The 17,392-nt window shown below is 39.0% G+C and overlaps 1 protein-coding gene across 1 annotated transcript in view; it reads right to left on the bottom strand.

Moving 5' to 3' along the window:
• Klhl14 (kelch like family member 14) overlaps positions 1-17,392 on the bottom strand; it is a 99,977-nt gene that overhangs the window by 14,182 nt on the left and 68,403 nt on the right. Inside the window, exons 3-5 of the mRNA XM_003474097.5 lie at positions 14,466-14,555; positions 6,702-6,780; positions 39-229 (exon numbers count right to left, since the gene is read on the bottom strand). Of these exons, the coding sequence (XP_003474145.1) occupies positions 39-229; positions 6,702-6,780; positions 14,466-14,555 (360 nt within the window). The remainder of the gene's footprint in view (positions 1-38; positions 230-6,701; positions 6,781-14,465; positions 14,556-17,392) is intronic.

Genomic DNA, 17,392 nt, shown 5'->3' with positions numbered 1-17,392 from the left:
AACTGAACCTGGGAACGGCAAGTAGAGGAATGACTTGCCTGAAATGTATATCTTCCCGTTGTGCACTGCTCCCGCATGAGCTGCCAGAGGCTGTGGCAAAGAGGACACATAGCGCCATTCGTTGGTGTCCAGGTTATAGCACTCCACACTGGACAAGTAGCCGGTTTCATTCCTCCCACCAATCACGTATAAATGCTTGTCCAACCGACATGCATAGAAACTGGCTCTTCTATAATGGAAACAACAGCACACAGTGAATCACAGAAGGAGCTGTGAGATGCTACCTTTGAAACAGGATAAGGACCTTCAGTCCTTCAGGGAAAAGAGTACAGCTTGCTTCACAGAGGCTGCACACCTTCAAGCAGTGCACATCCACCCTTGACACCTAACGCTGGCTGCAGTACCCAAAGGCATTGCCCATGCTCTTTTTATGTTGCTTTTTATACACTGAAAGTGTTCATTAATGTTTGGGATATTTGGTACCTTGTAAGGATATCACAGCTCAGTAAGACAAAGTGAAAAATGAGGTAGATAATGTAAGAATAATAAATTATCTTGACATTCACTTTCTTTATGGTCCTTCAAGGGTCATTGTTCCCAATTTATAAGAGAACTACATCATCAAAATTTTTCTTCAATTATCATTTTTTTCCTTTTTTTTCTTAGTCTTACTGCAAATAGAATAACTTCTGTGAACTTCATATAATGTTCAAATGTTGCTCTTCTATAACTGATAACAGAATTGTCATCAAGGTAGCTTTGGTATTGATTTTTATAAGGCTATGGGTATTTTTAAAGTTTCTTTGCAAGAAAGGCTAAATTTTCCTGCTGTACCACCCAAAGAAAGTTGTGTGAAAGGGTGGGAGACAGGAAACAAATTTTGAGGTACGCCATAACAGAGGAATGGGACCCTGAATTAGTAGAAGAAGTGGAAAGGGCTGAGGCAAAATGTACGTTACCAGAAGAAAATGTAAGATTTACAACTAAAAAGGTGTGGGAGGTGAGAAAGAATATAGGTTCAAGGAGGACTTAGCGGCGGCACAGTGTCTGCCTGGCAAGCGTGAGGTCCTGGGTTCAATTCCTGCTACAAAAAATTAAACAAACAAACAAAAAAACTTGAGTAAATTCTTTACCACTGTGTTTCTGCTTTGTTTTGTTTTCCCTAATTCTATTGGAATAATATAATTCTCCAAGATAACATGTGGTCCGGTACTGAATAAGTATAATTGTTAAGTGTCAAGTCCCCTGGAGAACATAATTTATGTCAGAAGAATTAATGATCACTATAAAATTCATGCCAAGATTCCTGTGTAATGTCAATTACAATATGAGGCATGTTAGAGGTTTATATCTGGTAAATCTACATTCACTGGAGATTTTCCAGGTTGTGTTTACAGGGTGCAAAAATGATACGGGAGGATGAAGAATCTGGACTAACAATTGATTTTTGGGTGGGCTGGCCTGGCTCTGTGGTTGACTGGTATGTGACCTTTGACATGTCCTTAAGCCCCGTCTGTCTCTGATTGCTCGCCACCGACAGGGCAGCAGGAGCAGGGTAAATGGGGGTGTGGTAGTGGTACCTTCTTCACAAGGTATTTCTGAGTGTGTGTAACTGCTTGTCACTGTGTGCAATATCTGTGACTCTCAGGAGCTATCAATTAATATTACCTGGAAAAAAGTTTAAAAAATCGAATATTTGCATGTGAACTTCTCCTAATAAAAGTTAAGTGACCACTCAATTCCTTTATGAGACTTTAGATGGTTTATTGCCACGTAGATATAGCATTTATTATAGATGGCGAGGTATTCCGTTTTCCTTTTAATTGGATAATTTCAGAGTAAGATTTCACCTACTTATTTTTTCTAGACTTTCTTGACATATTTCAAAGAAAGTACATTTTTGAAAGAAGGAAGGAGAATGAAGAGGAAGCAAGTCAGATTTCATAAAGCAAGAATTGTTAACATGGATCCAGGTCTTCGAAGGGGTCCGTGGAGCTGAAATTGTAAAAAGAGTTGTAATATATATGCATATGTTATATATGTTTTAAGTACATATAAATTTTGGAGGGAAATATTTCATCAGATCATTGAGGGAATATCTGATCTAAAATTTTTGATTTTCTGAAATAAGATAGTGAAAACATCTAACTATAAAATTGTTTAAAAATACTTGCAAAAGGGGTTAGAGGTTTAACTCAGTGGTGTAAGTGCCTGCCTGGCAAGCACAAGGTCATGAGTTCAATCCCTGGCACCGTAAAAAAAAAGGAAAAATAGTTGCAAAATTAAATACATACAGATGGACTATTCATTTCTTGCATTTCTCCAACCAGTTTTCACTGGCTTTCTCATTAAATACGATACATTAAAGTCATTTTACTATTGCATTTACCTTCTCAAGTTAAAATATTTTATAGAAAAGAATAACATATTTCTACAAATATGTTCTAAAGTAACATATTTCTTTGCAAGACTGACTCAGAGTAGATCAATGTACTTCATTTATATGGTTCTATGACAGGTGTTGGGGCTGCTGAAATAAATTTACTAATTTCTCTAATGGACTACCTCTAAATAATTCAGATTATGTGGTTGAAAGGTATTAATGGTGAGGTGAGTTCCATGCAGTACTTTAGAAAATGCCCATTAGTCTACTTTCTATTTAATTGAGTTTAGATTTTGAGGGATAACAGAAAGATCCCCTTAGGTAGTATGAATCCCTTTAAATCATTTTACTTTTCCTGATCGGGTCCCTTCGTCACCGTGACAGAGTCAGCCTGTCAGGAGGTGCTTTTGTTTAGCCAAAACAGTGACGTGATGATCCATGTGTACTCCTAGCTTTATCCACACAGTGTCACTGTTAGGATCTTTATGGGAAAGAATCAGTAGGTTTTACTTCCTTCCTGAAAGTGCATTTTTATGTAGAAATTCCAGTAGTGAAGACTTTTTCTATGGCATGTTCCAAGACAGAGTTCCTGAAATTCATTAGAGACACACTGGATTGTTAATGATCTGTCAGCAGCTGTGAACATGTATTTGTTTGTTCAAAGTGAAAATTTTACAGACCAGATCTCTTTTGGAAATGCTGCTCCCCCCCCTTCCCACATGAAGCATATACTTGATTTAGGCTATTTTGTGTTTCTTGGAAAGTAAATTTAAGACTATTAAAAGTGCTTTAGTGGGATCACATCATATGTGTTTTAAATTGGTCATTTTACTATCTTTTTCCTCTACCCCACTGCCAGAAACAATATTCAATGTTTTTATGTTGAAAGAGTCTTAACAAATAGCTTCTACTAATATACATTAGACCTTGTTTATCTTACAGATCTTTATAAACCCTTGCTGGCCTTTGGGATGATCAGATTACGCCCTAAAGCATGAGATTAAATTATCATAACCTTATCTCAGCTTGGATTGTTGACTTTCCTTGTCAGGTTAAAAACAACAACAGATTTTTCAAACTGAATGTTACCTCCTATGGTTTCTTGTAAGACTGCTAGAAACAAGATCTTTAATTTGAGAACATTTTTGATATGTTAGCTTTTTAGTCTTTCACTTATATTGTGAAACAGGCCTCACTGTTGCTCTACAAATTGCCTTTTCTTTTTTCCTTCTTTGAAACTAGCTAAGGGGTAAGATCTACATAAAATAATACTTAAAATGTCTGTTTTATTGAAAAAAATTGAAGTTACCAAAGCATTTATACTGATCCAAGTTTTAAATGTTTTTCTCTTTCTTACTGCAGAATTAAATCCTGAATCTAAAACCAAAATAATTCATCAGTATTACATTTAAATGCATGTTTACATCCAATCATTTGTCAATAAATTCACAGCTAGCAGGTAGTCCATAAATTCAGGAACTGACCCATGACTGAATAAGCCCAGAGGCCATGTGCCCACTTTCCTGCCGGGTTGAAAGGATACTCAGCGGGTTATTTTACTTTTCTGGGAGCTCTAATTAATTAAAGTATCTCAGGAATCTCTCCAGCCAGCTCTGTAAGGGTGAGTCATGCTGGATGTGGGTTACAACGTGTTTTTATTTTCTCCATCAGTTTGGTAACTTCTCAGAATAATTTCTCAGTAGTTTGGTAGCAGCATAATGGAAAGAGGTAGATGAGGGTGCTTCTAGTTTGATTTATGATCTACATATTGTAACATTAACTCAATAAAATGTTTCCATAAACTTCCGAGTGTGTCATATATTTTTGTATTTTTCTTTTACATTTAACCACCAATTAGTCCGCTGATGGTCCTTGCTTTGTTGAACGGAAATCTGGCAATGACAGAAAAATTCCACTTGAAGTTATGGATTGCTGCCTGGGTCAGCCAACCCATAGGAGAGATGGAGCTCGAAGATTGACTGGGCATTTGTGAGATCTGCCTTTTCCCACTCAGCTCTGTAAGGAGCTCTTTATTTGGTCTATCAACTTGATTGTTCTAAATCTAAAAAAAAAAAACTTCTTTTACTAGGGACCTGACATGATATACCATAATGACTTCGAAAGAAACGTTAAACAGTCCATCCTGTCAACGGTGGCTGCCGGGCGCCGACAGACCATGGCAGGTCTTTTTATCAGGTCAATGAGCTGCTAAAAATTGTCTAAGTAGGACCCTGCCATGATAGGCCATAGCGCCTCAGAGGAAGTCATTATAGACTATCAAGTAAACAATACACATTTTAAAAAAATTACTAATTAGGTTTTGCAGCAATACTTCCCATCCTCAGGGGCTCTACAGTGAGATAATTGACCGCAACGTGAGTTATGCCTCCCCAGCCGATGGCGTGAGGGTTAATTATGATGGTGTACAGCCCCCAGCAAAGGGGACCATGGTGATGAGATGATCACATTTCAGACATATATTGATAGTTACTTTTTAAAATAAAACTTTTTTGGATGGTTTTGATTAAAGACAAAATCACGCAGCTATGCTAACAACAACCAAGAAATCCCCTTGCATCCCAAAGAAACAGACTCCTCTGGATGACATTATGGAGATTCTGGTTCAAGAAGTTTGACTTACAATTGTTCCTTGAGATGTCTTCTAATGAGACATTCCTAATATGCCTAATTCCTTGGTGTATTAAATCTCATTTTTGGTGTATAGGTTTTAGTCTCGAGAGTTTTAATATATTTATATGGGCAATATTGATTATCTTTAGAACATAAATTCATATTATTTGCTGTAGTAATCTGTATTTCAGGACAAATGACAAATTCTGAAAATTTTGTTTTTACTTGGAATTTATGGGTAAGGTCTAATTCAATCTCAGTTTAATCTACTGCAATGTTAAGGAGAGATGCTAAGAACAGGGATCAAATCAAAAAGGGAGAAAGAGTGCTGCTCTTAACTTGGTAGAGAAGAAGAAATAGTGGGCTGTCACTACCATATTGGAGAATTTGCTTAGAAAGATGTCCAGATGTTATTTTAGTAGAATCAAATGTTCAAACTCTACTACACTAACTTGCACATGCATATAAAAACATGGCTTCATGCCTCTGTAACAGCCGGAGAAACAAAGCACATATAAATACAGAGCCATCTTATCATTTGGTAGTGAGGACACTTGGGTGAGATAAATATTCCATACACAAGAAATGAAATGATATTTTGAAAGGCTATTTTGTTTAAAAGTAATAAATTACCAGTTCATGAAGACAATTAGAGAAGCAAATATAAACAATCAGTTAATGAGCCTTAAAATTTATTAAGGAAATATTAAAATTTAAGTACATATTTGAATTTCCAACCTTACTATTGAATATTAAATACATTAAATAATTTGATGGCTAATATTGAAATTTCTGCATTGAAAAGCCTATCATTGTGAGAGTGGTATTTGAGACATTATAAAAAATAAAAGTAAGTTTTTAAATTTAAAAAATTTCACAGTAAGAGACACATTGCCATTAATCTCTCTCAATACACTTCCCCCTTATTTAAAAAAATGTCACTTTGCCACTCTCTGAAGCAGTTCCAGAATTCCTTTTTTTGTGAGTGTTACACGTGTTTAGTTGCACTGTCTTAGCTACCTGGGTGCTTTGAGTTGCTTCAAAATGTTTTCTTTTCCTGGCCATTTTGACTTTGGAGAAGAACCAGAAGATACAACATGACAGATCTGGTTAAGAAGGTTGAGGATGCACTGTAAGGTTTTTAGGAGCCTTTCTTCTGGATAGCGCTTGGCAACTGCATGCAGTGTATTTTTGGTCATGCCTTGTAAAAATACTCATGAAAGACTATTTCCAGAACTGCTTCAGCAGGTGGTAACAATGATGGGATAAATGTAGAGGAAAATTTCAAGATGGGTTAATGCCAATGTGCTTTTTACTGCAATATTTTTTCTGCTTAAACATTTATTATATATTTTGATAACTCCTTATTTTGGTTTTAGGATTTCAATATTTTGTCACTGAGTACAGTCAGTAAAATTATAGCTCTGTTTGTAAAACACAAATTAATGTGCTCAAAGAACACAAGTCACACGAGTTTTTTCTTTCTACATAAAGACAAATAACTGACATTTTAAATGATTTTTCTGTATTGAGTTGAGAATGCAGGTAACCTAAATTGACAGGACCAAGTTTGTATTTGCTTCTCCTGTCTTTCATTAATTCTGCTTAGTATTCCTTACCAGTCAGAACCATCTAAAGCTCCTGTGAAACAGTCCCAATCTTTCACACACAAGAAATAAACACTTACCTTTCTTGCATAGGAGGAAGTTGAATCCAGCTATTAAATCGAGGATCATACCGACTCACAAAATTCGTACTATGTTTTCCTGTAAAAATACATTTGAGACATCTAAAACTTATATTCCTTTATTGATTTTCATTGTTAGCTGCCTTCCTCTGTCCTTCGTTTCTTCTTCTCTTCCTCTCTGTTTTCTTGATCTTTCTGTTCTCAGGTTTAACAAGCAGATGAATTAGGTAGAGGGATTAACAAACAGCATGAAAAGTAATCTGTCAGAAGAATAAATATACTTCTTTGAACAGTTCCTCCTTTTATATTTTACTGCTTTTGGCATGAGTTAGAGAAAAATAAATCAACCAAACTATAAGCATGCATGTTCACCTAAACTGGTTTTTATCACAGTGTTAGGGTAAAAATGTCAATGTTTTGGTGTTTCTGTGTTTTAAAAAGAAGTTATTGTGTATAAATATCAGTTCCAGAGACCATTTTGTATGCTGTCTCTGGTTAGACTCTTAAAAAATCTTGTATATTCCCTTTTTCATTAAACAAAACATTTTAAAGACTTTTTTTTCAAAAAAAGAAGTAATCTTAACAGCAAAATAGAAGTGTACCGATTTCCCACTGCTCCTTGCCTGCACATCTGTCCGACTAGCCCATTCTTAGAACCATTTTTACTGACCAGAAACCCAGATGTGGTAGAGCCTTGTGTCCCCAGAGAAATAACAGCAATAACTATGGTAACAGTCTGAGCTGGGAATCAGCTTTGTGCCATGTGTGTCGTGTAAGTTCTGTGTGTGCATTTGAAGGAATATGGCTGCTGTGATGTCTGCATAAGCACATTTGCTGAAATGGAAAGCACGAGCCTTCCAAGCTGCTTATAATCTCTGGTGAACCTCAGAAGCACAGTTAGGGCTCCAAGGTATTCCCAGGAATTTTGTTTCGCACATATATCAACATCAAAGCAAAAAATGGAAGCAAAAGAGCCCATTATATTTTCCATGTGGCATCTGAGATGATAATCATGGCAGGCACCTGATGCCTTGACTCTGATAGGCTGCCTCTGTTCTCAAGTGTGTGACTACACACTGAGACCTGGGTAGCAGACTTTACCACCGGAATAAATAGATAGGGTGCATTCATGTGAGTCTGTGTGTCTGTATGTGTGTGCATGCCTATCTCACAGGAAACTCAATTATTAATTGCACAAATACATATTGAGCACCTACTGTGCGTCATCTATTTAGGTTGTAGAAATGTATTTGTGTACAATAAAGACAAGATTCCTGTCATTGTGAAAAATGAAACTAACATGTAATATGGAGAACAGTAAAGCCAGGAGTGGCAGAGAGGAGGCCAGTTGGAGCAGTTGGTCACCTGTTTAAAGATGTCTGCTGGAAGCTATGCCCACATCGCAAAATGAGTCTCACAGGAAGTAGGCAAGCAAGTATAAAATCCTTGGTTGAGGATGAATCCCAAAATAGCAATACTGGGGTGACTGAGTAGAGAGTTGTCAAAGTTCAGAACACAGTGTGTCTTGTGGACTGATGTAGGATTTTATATTTTCTTATAAGCACAGTGGGAAGTCAGTGGAGGGTTTTAAGCAATTGGGGAACACGTCTCATTTATCACTGTGGCTGGTGTGGGAAGCATAGTCTGTAGAAGGGCCATTATGGGAGTGGAGGAACTGCCTGAGTGAAGTTTGAGGTGGTGAGACATGGTCACAGATGAAATGCATTGTCTCGGTCAAGCAGGGACTGGATATTGATATGAAAAAAGTGAGCCTTCAAGGGCAGCTTCTGGTTGTTTAGTCAGAGTAATCAGATAGAAAGTTATGCCGTTTATGGGCTGGGGAAGGTCAAGTGGGTGTAGGCTAAGAGCTAGGGGCGGGGAGAGGTTGTGAGCTCTGTTTCATGCTTAACTTTGAGAGACCAATAGAATCTCAAATAGGAAGCATCAGGTAGGCTACTGGCTAAGTGAGGCTCCACTTTCAGATTGTGGAGTCATTCGTTCAAGCTATTGTTTAAATCTATGTGACTCAAAGGCCAATGTAAGGAGAGGGTATGGAATTAGAAGATATTAGGTCCTGAGAATGAACCATGGGGTAGAACATAAAAAGCAACCAAAGGGAAGGATTTTTCAGGAAAGCACCGTATTTTAAAATCCAGGTCAAAAAAAGAAGGGGTTGAGCAACTGAGACTTGACCATAGGATCTGGCAACCAGATGGGCACCCATGAGCTTGACAAACGTCATTTCAGTGAACTGGTAGGGATGAAAGCCTGAGTGGGTGCTACTTAGGAGAGACTAGGATCTAAGAAAACAGAAGTAAGAGGATAGGAAATACTTCCTAGGACTTCTGCAATCAAAAGAAGATTACAGCTAGAAGATGTAGCATTGGGGAAAGGCTTAAATCCATAAATACAGAAAAGTGTTCAAGCAGGCATGGAGGTGGGAAGAGCAGGCATCGAGCAGGCATAGATTGGAGGAAAAGGAATACAGAGTGGCAGTGAAAGTAAGTGCACAGGGGTGATGACAGCGAGATGAAGCATTTGATTGCTTCTATTGTGAACACATTTCACTAAGAAGCAAGAATATAGGTGAAAATGAGAGTGGGGATTTTGGAGAAGGGGGCATTTGAAGAGAAAGAGAAAAAGTAAAATAATTTTGTTGGATGATGGTTTAGTGCACTGACCATGGCAATTTAATAGTTTTGACTAGTAGTTAGCAGTGGCTGTCTGGTTTTCTTCAAGTTTACATGCTCCAAAGCAAGGCACAAGTGAGAAGAGTTGTATTTATCCAGGAGCAGAATTACCAGACAAATATAGAGAAAAGGAGAGGGGGAGAGAGAGAGAGAGAGAGAGAGAGAGAGAGAGAGACAGAGAGAGAGAGACAGACAGAGAGAGAGAGAGAGACAGACAGAGAGAGAGACAGACAGAGAGAGACAGAGAGAGAGAGAGACAGAGAGAGACAGAGAGAGAGAGACAGTCAGAGAGAGACAGAGAGAGAGACAGACAGACAGAGAGAGACAGACAGACAGACAGAGAGAGAGACAGAGAGAGGAGGGCTGCGGGTGTACACACTAGAGTGACGAGAGAACTAGGTCATGCAGCTTAAGCTCAGTGAGGATGGTGGTGAGGACATGCGAGGGTGATGGATAGAGAAATGGTGGTCAAGTGAGTGAGATATATCACCAGGAAAGCTGTGGCTGGTTGTCACCTAAAAGGCAGAAGGCGGCATAACCTGAAAATATCTTCTAAAATTCCTGGGTTTTAAGCATGCAGGAGTATTAACGAAGACAGAGAAAAATTAGCAGAATTCAATAACATGAAATATGTGGGAAAAGGAGAGCAAGCAGGCCCTTTTCGAAAGGGTGGCCCAGAGAGCTCAGAAAACGGCATGGCTTTCAGTAGAAAGGAAGTTCAGTAGACCATTCGGAGGAGAGACTAAGGATTTTAGGGATTCTGCTGATGCTGAGATCAGGCGTTCTGGAGGTCGTATGGGAGGGTGGCATGGTCAGGTGCATGTTAAAGTAAGTATTTCTGGGAAGGCACAGGAAGAGACAAGAATATCAGAGGTGAGAATGACTCAGAAGGCTTGGGTTCCACATCAGGAGGCTCCACATCAGGAAATGGTTATGTGTAGAGTTGGATTAAGAGTAAATTTTTATACAATTTTTAATCATTTCCTTTGTAGGAAAAATATCATTCTTGATAGCCAAGTTCAAAGATGAATTCCCAAAAGCATCTTAAGACTAGCATGTTTATAGGAGTGTAGAACCTATTCTTCTCCATGAGAATTTTCGTTGTGAATTCGGGTTTGGAATCGCCATAGGAAAGAGGACACATGCCTAGCAGAAATGGGGCAGAGAATGCTTTCTTGTGCTAAGCAGCAGTGGTGGAAACTAGCAGTGCTCACATATAACACTGGTGGCCTTGGCTCGGAGAAAAGCCTTCTGATGTGAAATGAAGAAATGGTTTCCAGATGCAGGGCCAGGAGTGAGAAAGAGAGATAGGGATGGGAGATCAGCCAGTGATAGTGGGGAAAGAAGCGGGCAGGAAAGAAGTCCCTGTCAGCAGCTGTTTGGGGAGCCAGTCATTAGTAAGTGACAAATGTAAATTAGGTTTCTCTAGGTGGGGCGCTGACAGAATATTTGCATATTTATTAGAATTTTATAATACATTCCTGTCAGTAATGACATGGAATTGATATTTATAATGTACCTGAGTAGGAAAACTATATGTATTTGCTTATGTGACCAGTAACTAATATGTTCTCTGATGTTAAATTTTGGTCTGGCAATTAAAATTGTTCATAAATAAAATTACAAATTTGTTGGACGGCACATATTTGTGCTTTATGAGCATGTATTGAAACTTATAATCTTGTATTTCATGTACAGACACACATTTCAGGTACTATTTTAATAAGAACTAAAATTTAACCTAATATTTTACCTTTGGAGCTGATGTACACATAATGCTTGCATGCATAGATTTGAAATTTTTCTCCTTGTGAACAATTATATTAAAGCATGCTATTATATGATTGTTATTCTTTATACATTTTGGCATTAATTTCCAGAAGTATTATAAGAACATCCTATATTTTTGAGATGGTCAAGTCTTTTCATGGATTTCTAAATGTGAAATTACATAGACTGCATATATTTTATTGTTTATTTTATTGTTTATATATTATTTATTTGATTCTTTTTGAGCGTAAACACTTTCATTCTGGTATCCTGATTTAATTTCATGTAATCGATGGCAAAAACATGATTGACCAGATGAATGGGCTAGCAATGTTAAATAGCGGTTGAAACTGTGGAGTCACACAGACCTGTGCTGGAATCAGTTCAGCTTCTTGCAAACTCGGGATCCTGGTTAGTTGCTTAACCTCTTTAGGCTTAGTCTCTTATGTAAGCTATCACAGACCATGGTTCACCACACAGTTGTGAGGATTAAATGAAATGATACAGGAAAGTGCTTAGTAAAGTTTCTGGCTAAAATAACACTCAATAAATACTGCTAACAATACAAAAGAAGTTTTCTGTGGTTAATCAGGTGGCTGGAATATGAAGCCTTATGGAAAACATTTATGAGATTGTGGCAGATTCTCTTGGTATTTAGTCCAGATCTCTCTATAAAACAGGTGCATGCATTCCCTAGCCGTAGTGTTGGTTGCTCCTGGTCATGGTTACTTCTTCAGCCGAACAGACCACTTCGCCTTCCATCCACCTTCATCCTCCTCCTGGGGAAGGGTTTAGCTAATGACTACATGAGTCACATAGGGCGCAACAGGCTAACCCACTTGCCTCAGGGATAGCCAATCCTCTTTATTTAGGAGAGCCACATCGATGGTCATTTGGGAAAAGATCTATGCTAAATGACATCATGTGGCAAAGAAGTCAGGGGCAGAATGACTCAGCTTTCCATGTGGACATTTTCAAAATTCAAAAAGAGATCTTAAAAAAAACAGAGAGCCACCAGGTCTATACTGAGACTGAAAGTAAAACTAAAATAAAGCTTTGCTAAAATTTAACTCTGGGCTTTCTAGTGGCAGATGCAGAGAGAAGAGGCACAGTCAGTCACTTGCCTAGCATTAGTGATCATCTTAAAAGCACACAGTCTCAGCACCTTGGTTTGCCAAGAATTTGTCATGTGCCTCTGCACATGGAGCACACTGAGTGCTGATGGTGAATCACGTCCCTGCAGTTAGGGCAGAAGTGGGTCTTCACGAGTCTTTTCTCTTAGCTTAGTCATGCAGGGCTTCACACCCGATTGCTGCTTCTTTCCTGGGTGAATGGAGGAAAGTCAGTATAGTCCAATGGTAGAGTTTTATGAGGAGTTCACATTATCTCCTAAACTAGAGGAAGAATGTGTTCTTTAAGCTCTGCCCTGTCTCCCACCCAATTCTCTCAGGTGTGGTTTTGATCAGAAGTTGAAGAGAAATCAGGTAGGAATTTTTTGTTTTTTGTTTTAATCATGAGGAGCAGATTCTTCTGAGTCAATTAAGGTAAGATTTATAGGAGTGGGTGGTTCACAGTGTTTTTGAAAAACTGAGTTGTCGGACCAAGGCTGGTTATTTTAGCAGAGGCCTGGCTCACTTAAGAGGAGGGGTAGGATGAGAGCCTCGTCCTCTGAATTAGGACTTCCCTGCCTTTTCTTGTCATGTTTGGGCTTTAAGATGCCTTCTGAGAGAATTTTCTCTGCAGAGTCTTTGCTTAGATAAACTCTATGACTGTGCAAAATAGTCTCTGCAGTACCCAATCCGTACTGGGAAAGGATAAATTAACAGCAAATGGGAGTTCACAGTGGATTATACATAAGTCAAGGTCTTCTGTCCTTACAAAAGTAAGCTGGAGGAGAGATGTTAAAAATCATTTTTGCTCCTGTTTTAAGTCTCTTTCTCACAAAACCCCAGGCAATATCTTTTTCCTAACCCTGGGATACTAAACACAACAAAGCCACAGCTTGTGAAAGAATAACACCCTCGCCCTTGCCTTTCTTAAAAGAACTGTGGGTGGCTTGGAGTATTTTCCTTTAAGATTCTCTAAAGTGAACAGATGTAACCATTTTTCTATAGTTTGCCTTGGTGCAGATGCTGAAAGAGAGGACTCACAATAAAATATATGCAGTCTATGTAATTTCAGCTGGATGTTCTGGGGTTTTAAAGTAAAAATGTGTACCTGTAAGCTGTTTTATGGTTTCTCAGCCATAATTATCTCTGTTACACAGAAGGCTACAACTGCAACTCCTCCTTACCCACAAGCTTTCCAAAGATACCTTGATAATGTTGCATATTCTATAAGGCAGCATTCTCCTTGTGTTTGGCTTGGGAAGTGTGTGAACAGGTTTACTTTACCTGTGCAGAGCATTTATGAAATCACACTCATGGGAGGATGAGGGTGATCCATGGACAAAGCACTTGCAGAAGGCACCATGGTGCAGATGGAGCTTTAGGACAGACCCGCTATGAAATTACTTCAGTGAGGGTCACATGTAGCATGCCTAGAGATGAGGCTTACGGATTGCAACCACATGATCATATTGATAAAATGGGAAGACAGTGGTGGGGAAGATGGTGAGGATTCTTAACAGTTGTAGCTTGATACCTTCCTCTGGGGAGTTTGTACTGAGGCTGTGGTTTTCCTTAGGGGAATGCCTAGGGAGAGGGGTTGGGTATCACTGGGAAGCTAAATCCCCAGAGAGAGGATGAGTGATTGCTCAGTGTCTTTAGTTAGCTCGATGATTGACCTTTCTTCTTACTGTCAGCCCGATTGCTTGACTACTTCACTTGTCTCTGTCGCACACAGATAGTTTCCACACTAATGCCAAAATGGACTGACTCACCCTTGAAGAGTGCTGCTGTGGTTTGGCAAGTGTCTCCCAGTGGCATCTAGGATGAAGCTTTGGTTCTCAGGATGGTGCCATAGGAAGGTGGTGGAACATTCATGAGTTGAAGGCTTTGGGGGAGGTGCTCAGTTCATTGGAGCCATGGACTCAGAAGGGATTGGGGGACCCTGCCCACCTTCTCTCTGTCTTCCCCCACTGGTGATGTAACTGTTAATGTACACTCATACTTTTTTCACCAAGATGCACCAGCATCTGGTGCCCTCACCATAACTGAGCCATGCAGACGCCATGCCTTGGGACCTCCAAAACCGTGAGCCATGTAAATTTTTCTCTTTAAAACTGTTTGCCTTGGGTATTTCATTGTAGTAACGTGAAGCTGCCTAATACAAGCATCTACAATTAAAGTTGTTCAATAGTTACCATTTGGATTCCATTGGTCCTCTCCACCCAGCACGAACAAGAAGTTTTCTACCTCCACAACACAGTGGTGAGCACTGTTGTATGGCATAACTGGAATTAAGAAGAAAACAAAGACTCATAAACTTTTCCATTTTAAGAGTCAGTGCTTCACCACAGTGTATAAAATGTGAGCCTCCATCAGAAGGAGGGAGATGGCAGAGGTGGCAGAGCAGCTATGCACCCATCCTGCAATCCCCGTACACTTGCTCAGTGATGTGTTCCCAGCGGTTTCTAACCCAGCCCCTTCTGATTAATTTTACATAATGTTATTCCGCAGATTAGCCAAGAACAACCTGTCATACTGCTTTCGATTCTTAAGTCCTCTTCACCTGCCTGATGATGGGGATGGCATCGTAAAACAATGACTGACACTCCCAAATGGCCAGGGCTGGTGGTTACTTCTTGGAAGAAGAAACCCTGAATATACTTGGAGCCATTAAGATGTTCTGCCCAAACTTAGTTTGCTGGCAGTCTTTCCATAAACAGACTCAGGGAGCTTGGTAGCTTTCTATTCCACAGCAATGAGCAAGCTACATTTCCATACAGTTTTAAGTTTTTAAATTAAGGTCCTGCTGATTTAATGCCTTCTCCAAATGTATACGCTTAATTTCCTGTACAATGTCATTAGCAGCACAATCACACATTTTCTATCTCTCTGCATAGGAGCTCTTCTGTAACAAAGATGAAAACTGTCAGGAACATCACAAATATCCACTCTCCTCACCTCTCCCTTCTCCCTGCACAATGGCAGTGGCTTCAAGGAAGGGTATTATTCTTAAATCCACCATCGCCTGGTTTGTCTGTATTTGTCCTCATCTGCATCTCCTTTGGGGGTGTCACCATGGGCAGCACCCTGTTAGCTTTTGTGATGTGCAGTGTTTGTGGCTGCTATTATAGGATCAGAGGGTAAATGCATGCGGCATTAGTTATCATGGCACATGCAGTGGCTTGGGCCCAGTGACACCAGTAGGAAAAATGATGTCCTTGTTCAGCTCATCATATGGGCACCTTAAATCTATGTGAGGACAAATGGGGAGGTGATGTGCATGTTCAGGCAGGGAACTTATTGCTTGACACGGATCAGCAGAGCACTTAAGAAACCAGTGCAGTGGGAAATCAATATGAGTCAGGGCCAACTCTTACTCTATGCCTTCTTTCAATGCAGAAAGAGAGAAAAAGAGAGAGATGGGGTGGGGAGCTCTGTCACACTTGACATTATTTTGGGTGATATGTATCTTTTATTTCATTTTGTTTTTATTTTTCTCTGAATGCACTATACCGGCTAAGCTATAGAAATAAAATTAAGAAACTGGCATAACTTTGAGAATGATAACTCAGCAAACAGTTTTGAAACAGCAAGTCAGATCATGTAAACTTCTTACCAAAAAGAGCTCTGGGAGTTTTGATTAATTCATTAATTTAGTTTTACTACAAATACTTACTGTTTTTGAAATTATGTCCACAAAGGAGAAGGTATTGATTGGCATACACAGCCAATTTTTGAGGATGCTGTAGAAATTGGGTTTGTGTGGTCCATGATTTAAATCAATAAATTTAGAGAAGCATCACAGGAATGTCCTCAGTCTCTCAATCCTCAGTTTACCTTTTTGGAAAATACTTTCAGTTCTATAGATCCTACTGGTTTCATCACTCAGAATTCATCAGGGCATGGTATATGCTGAGTTCCTTAAGCTGCTAAGGTTGCATATGCTTTGAAGTTTCTTAAAATTTAACTCATATCTTGAATTATTCTGCTGGTTTCTGAAACCAAAGACAGTCTGCCCCCTTAGTATATTGTGAATGGCCTAAATCAGGCCAGTTCATTGGAATGACCTCTGGCCAGTGTAAATTTATACATTACTTGTGATCCATACGGCTCCTATGGGATGTAGCACAGGAAAAGACCACCGACCACAGTCAACTGACTGTCACCTCCACTCCTCCTCTTCTTACTTTAAACTTTTGTTTAGGCCAATATCCAAATTTTTTAAAATAATGAAAATCTGTGTTTTCTTCTCTTTAAGCAGAAGTCCAGCCTCATAATAAAGCTCAATCTCGAAAATATGACAATGCTTGTGTTTTGTTCTTACCATGCATTTACTTTTATTCAAGCAAGCAGAAATTAAGTGAAAGAAATAATACATGATTTATTTTTAAGCCTCTTTCTCATTTGATTACCCCTATTGTTATGCTTTATGCAAATAAATGAAACTATTGCACTAAGCTTACTACTAAACTCTTCAAAATAAGAGAAAAGAAGGTTTTGAAGTCCCTGTATAAAGACTATTGAAAGGCATTCTTTTAATCTACATAGTTTTACTTTTATTTTAAAATGGCATATGTCATATTTCTTGGTTGAGCATTTTAATATTCTCATTCCTAAATTATTTTCACAATTAGTACCATGAAGTGTGAGGCTATAAGCATACACAACTAAGCTTTTGAAATTATTTAGAGTGTAAAATGCTCCTAAATTTGTTAGTAAAAAATTAGTCAATTAATGTTTATTATTCGAACAATGTTCGCATTTCTCTGATTTCTGAGAAAAGCCGAAGGAAATAGGGCAATGAAGAAGGTCACACAGATGTGTTTAAAATGACACTGGGTGCTGCATTGATGATTCTCTTCTAAATAACACAGTGACATCCCAGCTTCTTTCCAGATTTCTCCAGAGATGGACACCTGCCTCGCCCTCCCAGCAGGTAGCGGGGGAGGTTTGTACGCCACGTGCATGAACAGCCCCGTGTGAGTTTTTAGCGTGTCAGTCAGTGAGTTAGAGGGAAAGGGGAAAGAGAAGCTAATCAGGATGAAATGAGATTAAAGGCTGTCTAATTTTACAGCAACTGTGATCCATCAGCCACTGTGAAAGTGACAGTGGAAATGAATGA

The sequence above is a fragment of the Cavia porcellus genome, unplaced genomic scaffold (assembly GCF_034190915.1).
Source record: "Cavia porcellus strain 051 isolate PalLab524CR breed Dunkin Hartley unplaced genomic scaffold, mCavPor4.1 scaffold_20, whole genome shotgun sequence".
NCBI lineage: Eukaryota > Metazoa > Chordata > Mammalia > Rodentia > Caviidae > Cavia > Cavia porcellus.
The sequence above is the reverse complement of the archived record's forward strand: the minus strand, read 5'-3'. Positions and strand labels throughout refer to the sequence as shown.